At 30.3% G+C, this 8780-nt stretch overlaps 1 protein-coding gene across 1 annotated transcript; it reads left to right on the plus strand.

The window, feature by feature from the left end:
* Positions 1–1445: 1445 nt before the first annotated feature.
* LOC111806456 (cyclin-P3-1-like) lies at positions 1446–3581 on the plus strand. The gene is made up of 2 exons (XM_023691782.1): positions 1446–1773; positions 3121–3581. Exons 1-2 carry the CDS (start codon positions 1661–1663, stop codon positions 3530–3532), a joined length of 525 nt encoding a protein of 174 aa, XP_023547550.1. The 5' UTR covers positions 1446–1660; the 3' UTR covers positions 3533–3581.
* Positions 3582–8780: the final 5199 nt, after the last annotated feature.

Genomic DNA, 8780 nt, shown 5'->3' on the forward strand with positions numbered 1-8780 from the left:
TAAAAAGTTTTTATTTTGGATATTAAGTAATTTATATTTAATCTAAAAATTTAAAGAAACAAACAAAAGAAAACACGTGGACAAAATGAATGAGGTGGCTTAGTTGTGTGCTGTCGGTGCCGACAGTAGTTGCCAGCTGCCACCGTCGGCGGCTGCTCTATTTTTATTTTTTTAATATCATTTTTCATTCTATTCCACTTCAATTTTTTATTATTATTATTTTTTTTAAATTGACGTGTGTAATTAATATATGCTGACTAGACTTTAATATATGTTTTTTTTTGGGTATATGCTGACTAGACTTTAATGATATGTTTTTTTTGGTATAGTTGAGTATTTACTCATTTGTGACATGGAATATAGATATTAATAGTTTGAAAACCAAATAAATCGAAATAAATATTTTAAAATTTATATTTTTAATTTAATAATGCTAATATTCTAATTTATTCATTTTTAGATGAAAAAAATAGAAAATGGTCATCATATAAAATAATTATTACGGTGGGTGCAATAATTGCTGCTAAGATTGCACCCATCATTATCTTAATAAATAAAATATTTGCAGTCAATTATACAAATAAATAATTTATTATTTCTTTCAAATTCATAACAATTAATTTTTCTAATTATATAGCTTATTTTTAAGCATTTTTTTTATGAGTGATTTATTAATTGGATCATAGGTAACTTTATAGTAAATTACATATATATATATATATATATATATATATAAATATTTGAGGTGACCAATTAATTATAAATAAATAAATAAATAAAAGTATGGGTGAGCATTAAAAAAAGTGAAAGATAATATTTATTTTTCCAAAACAAAAGTTTGGTAATTAATAATTTCTTTTTGCAAAAGTGACCCACTAACTATGGCCTAATTATGATTATCCAAATATTATAATTATGATTTAAAATACTCACATTTATATAATCATAATCATAAAAAATAATTTTAGTTATTGTTTAAAATGTTTTTTTTTAAATATTAACTAATTTTGTTAATATGAAATTAATGGTAGAAATAAAGATAATAGGAATCAACTACGAGTTGACCATTATTGATATTAATTGTGTTTTCAAATATAAATTATGAGAAAATTACAATTAAGGAAACAAATCAATTTATTTGTTAAAAAATGGTCGATTAATTATTGTATTAAATTCATCGAAACTAAATATTAATTTTATTGTTTAATTTTTATATTAAATAGAGTTGGGATTGTCATTTACCCGTCTAAACGAAGAACGTTTGGAGCCGCTAATCGTGCAGATAAAATAGACATCTCGCCGGAATTCACCGGCCTCTTTTACACAACACGACAAATTTTTTTAAAAAAAATCTAAATATTTAAATAAAAAAGGAAAAGAAAAACAAAATTTTGGCCTTTGGCTCTTTATCTTTGCCTCTTAAACAGCGGCGATTGTTTGATGAAATGTTACCCCTAAAATTTTATTACATTATTTATCTCTTTCTAGAGAGAGGAAGTTAGTGAGAGAAGTTCCTGTTGTTGTGAATGTGTGAAGAATTCCCATGTGAAGAGGGAGAGAATCCTTGAACCCAATTTGTATCTAAAAAAGCAAAAGATTGAGCAGAAAAGCAAGGGAGAAGGAAGGAACATGGAAGATAGAGCAGAGAACAAGCTTCATTATGCATTGTTGTTTATCCTTCTTCCATCTCATTCAGATTCTCTTCTCCTTTTCCCTCTCATGTAGCGCTCGAACTAGATCCCATTGCTATCTCCCGTTTTCTCTCTTCTGTAAGTATGTTCTTCCTCGAATCTACTCATGGATTGCTTCTTTTGTTCTTATCGTATCGGATTTTATTTTGATTTTAGTTGAAATTGTTGGATTCGTTGTTGTTTCTGTTTATAGGATCTGGATTTTGCGTGAATTGAATTTATTTCAACTTTTTAGGGCTGAAGTTACTCTGTGAAACTTGGATTTGGTTTTGGATTAGACTGTTCTGTTTTGGCTTGTTGAGTTGTGTGTTGATTCTTGTTAACTTCATGAATTTGAGTTGATTCATTATTGAACCTTTTCTAGTACGAGAAAGTACACTGGAGATGATCTTGTTCCCTAATTTTTTTCTTCTTGTTCTTGAAGACGAACGTTGAACTGGACCTGCTTATGTGTGATTTTGAATTGAACTCAAGAACTTATTCCTGTTGGATAAACTTATGAACTTAAGAAAAAGGAGCTTGGAACCTCTAGGTTGAAACCTTAATAACTTAATATTAAGGTCATCCACTTAGATCTTTCAATCTGCAGGGTTTTCTTGTGATTCTAGATAACTTGCTGTCATTTTGACTTAGTTTACGCCAAATGAATTACGTTGTTTGATTAGTTTCGAGTCGTCTGTCCTTTCCTCTCGTACTAGGGAAAGGTTCTCTCCATGCTCTAATGCCCTCACCGGATATGGACCGAATTGTCTCACGATGTTCTGAACCTAACTCACGTACTTTAATGGGCTAACAACCCAACCCTTGGAACATATTGTTATAAATCACTAACCTCCACAATAGCATGATATTGTCCACTTTGAGCATAAGCTCTTATGATTTTACTTTTGGTTTCCCCAAAATGCCTCATACCAATGGATACGTATGCGTCCTTACTTATAAACTCATGATCAACTTCTTAATTAGTCGATGTGGGACTCCTCTCCCAACCGTTCTCAACATATACTATAGCCTCAGGTGGCGAAGAGCCGACATCGAGGTGCTAAACCTTCACGTCGATGTGAGCTCTAGGGGAAGATCAAAATGTTATCCCTAGAGTAACTTTTATCCATTGAGCAACAACCCTTCCACGAGGCACTATTGGATCACTAAGGCCGACTTTTGCCCCTTCTTGATGGATGAGTCTTGTAGTCAAGCTCCCTCTTACCTTTGCACTCGAGGGTCAATCTCCGTTTGTCTCGAGGAAACCTTTGCATGCCTGTGGTGAAAACCGAAAATTCTCGTCCGTCCTTGATTTCGAAGTGTTTCCTCTGCTTATGATTATTCAAATATATATCAGTGAACTCTCTCCAGCATTGCTGTCTTGACTTACTTCAATCACTGAATTTATCAGAGCTTTACCTTTCTCTTACAATATGTTACTATGCAGCTTGGAGATGGCAGCTTCAGAACCCGGAACCGAAGACATTTGTTCAGATATTTACGTTAATCTCGGGCTCAAGTCATTGCGCAAAGGAATCCGAAGAAATCCTCGGGTTCTCACGCTTCTTTCTTCACTTTTGGAACGCTCTGTTAAAAAAAATGAATTGCTAATGGAGGCCACACAAGTCAAAGATGCTCGTACGATGTTTCATGGTCTTCGAGCTCCCACCCTGAGTATTCGATGCTATATCGATCGCATCTTCAAGTACTTCGGCTGCAGCCCATCATGCTTCGTCATTGCGAATATCTATGTCGATCGATTTCTCAAGTGCACGGAGATTCAGTTAACTTCTCTTAACGTTCATCGGCTGCTGATAACGAGCATAATGCTGGCTGCTAAGTTCATCGACGACTCGTAAGCACCACCCTATAAATGATTCTATTTTGTGATATACATGCAACTCAATTTCGTTTAGAAATTATTTCCAATCTATCCTTTATGTTCTTGTGACTTCCTCGTCTTCATTTAAGCATTGGTGAGACTCCATTGTTGCAGTAGAAGAGCACTGATTGAATTATGTTCTATATATGTTTATAAATTGAATGCTAGTTTTGCGAGTAATAGCGGGGTTTTTTTTTTATTACATACGAATGAGAATGAAGTGACTTGAACATATGATTCGGGGATATATCGGTGGCTAACTGCTTGAACTATGTTCTAGTCGTAATAATTCTTCTAAGATTAAGAATCATACTGTGAGATTCCACGTCGGTTGAAGAAGGGAACAAACCATTTCTTCTAAGGGTGTGGGAAGCCTCTTTCTAGCATGTGCATTGTTATAATCGTGAAGCTGACGACGACGATACGTAACGAGCTAAAGCGGACAATATCTATTAATGGTGGATCTGGACTATTACACGTAAGATATTGAACTAACTGAAGTGACATACAAACCGAATCCAACTGGTCCATACCAAACTAAACCAAGTAAGCAATTTGGTTTGGTTTGGTAAAGAAAATGATGAACTCACAAGTCATACCCAAGCCATCTCGATGATAATTGATTAATTTTATTTTTATAGGAATTAATACGAAAATTATGATGGTAACTTCTAAAAATTTAAATTTTAGTATTATTTCATGCTTTCAATTTATATCTATATTATATATAGAGAGGAAATAAATAGACATTATATATTAAAAAATATGTTAGTTTATAATTACAAGATTATTTATATAAAATTTTATATACATTAAAGTATTTTCTTTCTAAAAATTAAATTTGATTTCTTATTTCAATTTAAAATTTAATATCTCTGAAGATTCCACTGTTATTGGGCCGAAACTTTAAAGCTCAGTGGGCTTTTATTGGTAGTTAGAGCCCATTAAATATTTCATATTGAAAATGATATTTTTCAATTTTGTAATACATTTTTATTGTCTATGTCCACTCCTTTGCGCCTCACGTGTCTAACTCTGATACCATTTATAACAACTCAAGCCCACTTGTAGCACTTTTTACATTATGAAATCCCACAATAGTTGGAGATAGGAACGAAACATTTATTACAAGAGTGTGAAAACCTCTCCTAGCAGACGTGTTTTAAAAACTGTAAGGCTGACGACGATACATAACGAGTTAAACGAATAATATCTACTAACAGTGGGCTTAAGTCGTTACAAATGGTATCATAGTCAGACACGGAGTGGTATGCCAACCAGAATGTTGAGCCTCTGGATTGTGAGATCCCAAATCGGTTTAAAAGGATGTAGAAACCTCTCCCTAGCAAACACATTTTAAAACAGTAAGACTGATAACGATCGGATCAAAGCGAACAACATCTATAACAGTGGACTTGAGTTGTTACATCATATTTCTTTTCACATCGTTCTTTCTTCCATTAATAGACGAAGAACATAGTAAGATAAGAAATTAAGGCATCAATAATTTTCGGAAATCTTTGAAAGATATTGATATTTTAATTGATATACTTGTCAATATTTTTGGTTGGGAATATAGCATCTAAATAATTGAAGTTTGTATGTTCAATAATTGGGTTGATGGATATTGGGTATCCTTTTGTTTTTGTACTTTGTTTTATTGCTTGTTTGTTTGTGTTCTAATGACCAACACTCCCAACCCCATTTCCCATAACACACCAAAATAAAATTGTCTTATTTTATTATTCAACAACCACCCCGAAGAATCCAAGGTTCACTTACGTTCTCAACTGCACGACTCACACGCTTTTACATCGATTTGGATCTTCATTCGGTCAAAACGTCCTTAAAACGCTCAACTGGAGCTAACCCAGTAATTTTAGCACTAATGGGGTATACTAATGCAAGTCGGAGCTCATAATGAGATATATCGACTCAGTAATCCTAATGAAGTTTCACGATGATATCCTTATAAAAGTGGGCTTGAAAGTAGAACGCATAATAAATTTCAATCGAGGAGTTTCATATTCTATAAAAAAATGAAAGAATCATATCTCACTCGAACAGGGAGTAATCAAATAAACTTCGTAATTCTAGCCTCTCGAACATAACAATATAACATTTAGAACGAACGTCTTCACACGCATGTAAAGTATCAACATGTACACACACGTATACACGTTTGTTTATTAGGTTACTTACATTACGAAGATGGTTCTAACAGACTGACCATTCCTTCACTTAAACCGAGTTGTATCGAACTAAACACACCCAGAAGATCGTATTCCAAGATTGATATGTAAAAATGAATTTATAAAAATAAAAATAAAATATTAAGAAAATTTTAAAAAAAAAATTGAATTATTATATGGAAGGCAAATCTCATAAGAAAGAAGCTACGTGTTGGGTTTCCTTCCACGTGTTGGTGTAGGTGGAGCCTAGTCAACGAAATTCAAATTGTTTAAATTAAAATTTAATTAATGGTAATAAAATTTAAGCAGAAACAAACAAAAGTTTCACGAGATCAGATGCTATGATAATAAATTAATTAAAAATTAGTTTTTCCACCTCATCAGGGTTTTGGCTTTAGGGGAAAATAAAAAATTATGACGTGGCCACGTGACGAACTGCGTCCTTACTGTGTACCTGCCACCACCAGAGTACTGCTCCTACCGACCAATTCCCAGTACAGTACTACACTTGTTCCCTACACTTGCTTCCTCGTGTGTCATTTTTTTTTTCTTTTTTTATTATTCATTGTTTAAATAATATTAAAAAAAAAAATTAAAATATCATTTTACAACATCAAAAGTAATTATAAATTAATTATTAACTCATTTAAATAAAATTACGAGTTTTTGTTAGTATGTCTAGTCAAATATTTAATACGATTGGCTAACAATTCGATCCCGTTTTTTTAAGTTACGAGCTAGAAAAAGACGTTGTCATGAAAATCGACTTGTTTTTCAAGGCATTGAAAATCAACGCTCGCTCCAAACATTATTTAGCTTTTTTTTTTTTCTTTTTTTAATTTTTAATTAAAAATAATAATAATAATAAGGAAAGTAAAAGCATGATTTTGTTGGGAATCAATTTTAATGAATGCTAATTAATTAGATTTATAGGGAAATGAAATGATTAAATAAAATCGAATTTTAGATACTTTACAATTCTCTAGATTACTTGGAAGCGCGTTTGACCCAATGCCAGTTGTCTAATTTGTTGGAGAGAAAAGTCAAAAACCAATCTCAGCCGTCGGATTCCATTAATAAAGCATGCACACGTGGATCATATCACTTGCATGGACGCCACGTGTCCGTGCACATAACCTCGGAAACGACGCCGTTTTTTTTTTACAAATAGTTCGTACGTTTTCTTTCAGACTTCAAATAGCCACTCTTTTTTTTCTTTTTTATTACGTTTTAGTTTAATTAATTAAACGCGGAGATTTTTTTTTTATAATGTTTTTGTATTGTCGAATTTAATGTGGTCGGCTCAATTTGTACACTAAGCTAAAATAAATTAATAAATATCAATACTAGAAAAAAAAATATATATTAAATTAAAAGCTTAGAAGGATCTGACCACCTTCCTAAATTAATATAAATTTGTATGTATAATCTTTGTATAAATTTAAATACTACAAAATATATATATTTTTAATTTGATAGTTCGATGATTTTAAGAATATAGTTTCATATTAGTCTCTCGAATCTACAACCGTATTTAACTTGAAATTAAAGCAATAAATTTGACTAATTTAAATAATTACACAATAATAATTTTTTTTAGAGGTACATAATAATCTAGCTTTATTATCGTTTAATTTATAGAGAGAATAAATTATTTCCTACCTAATAAAAAAATGATGTTGGGAGTAGTTTTATTAATAATTAAAAAAAAATAACTCAAAATATAACATTTTATTATTAATTTTTCCAAACTTTTTTTTTATTTTGTTAATAAATTTAAAGTTTAAGCATTAATTATCTTCTAATTTGTTTTGTCTCACTCAAATCTATGCGTGAATTTAACTTAAAATTAGAGAGAATGAACAATTTCCTACAAATTAAAAAAGACTTTAATATTTTTGTTATTAAGAATTAATAATATATATATATTAAAAAATTAATAACATGAGCGAGAAAGCACGTGTGTATGACTATGAAAGAGGACACACGTGTGTATGGTCATACCCTTTTTCAAACTTGCTTAAATTATTATTATTATTATTTTCGTATAGCTGGTTTTATTTTAATATGAAATATTTTTTAAAATAAATATTAATTACAATACTCAAATTATTTTTTTATCAGACAAAAGACAATGTTTTACGAAGATTAAAACATGCATGGATGAATATTTTGGAAATGCAATAATTTTTTTAAAATAGAGTAGCAAATTTAATGTAATTCTAATTCGGGTAATAAAATAATTAATATTTTGTGATGATAAATATTTAATTGAAAAAAATTAATTCATTTATTTTCAATAACTCAAACATAAAAACTCCAAAATTAAATATGTTTGGCTCGATCCAATTTTATTTTGGGTGTGAAACTATATTTGAAGTATGTGAGTAAAAACAAAATCATCTTATGAACCTATAATCGAAGTATGTGAGTAAAAACAAAATATATTACCACTCGTATTGGTCTGTGAAAACAAAACAATAGAACTGACTTACTTAGGTTGGGTTGTTGGGTTAATAACAGAGACAGGTACGTTTAATTTATTAATTTTTAGAATTCTCGTCTTTTCCTAAAAATAAATATTTGATTTCAATATATATTATAAATATACTCGCACATATTCAAGTAATATGAATAATTCTATATTATTTAAGGGCATATTTATATGAAAAGGGTTGAATTAATTCTATAATTTAATTTCTCGCAGCTAAAACATAATTAAACTAAATTAGTTACTTGTAAATTTTATGTTAAATTTATTAGTAGTAGGGCCAATGAAATTAATATAATTTGTGAAATTAAATTAAATTTAAATCATAATATAATAAATCAAAATTTATATGCTAAAATAGAATTTAATTTTGATAGTATATTAATTAAAAATATTATATAAAATAGAGATTTGTAGAGAGAGAAAGGGAAGTGGGAGCTCCATCCCCATCGTATCCTACTTCGAGCCACCGACATGTTCTCCATTATTCTTTTCTATTGCCTTTTTTTTTTTTTTTTTTTTTTTTAAATTAAATTAAGTTA

Source organism: Cucurbita pepo, chromosome LG12 (genome assembly GCF_002806865.2).
Source record: "Cucurbita pepo subsp. pepo cultivar mu-cu-16 chromosome LG12, ASM280686v2, whole genome shotgun sequence".
In the NCBI taxonomy this organism is placed as follows: Eukaryota; Viridiplantae; Streptophyta; class Magnoliopsida; order Cucurbitales; family Cucurbitaceae; genus Cucurbita; species Cucurbita pepo.

Coding starts and splice junctions, on each gene's coding strand:
- LOC111806456 (XM_023691782.1), top strand. CDS start 1,661: ATGCATTGTTGTTTATCCTTCTTCCATCTCATTCAGATTCTCTTCTCC. Junction 1,774..3,120: donor CCGTTTTCTCTCTTCTGTAA/GTATGTTCTTCC, acceptor GTTACTATGCAG/CTTGGAGATGGCAGCTTCAG.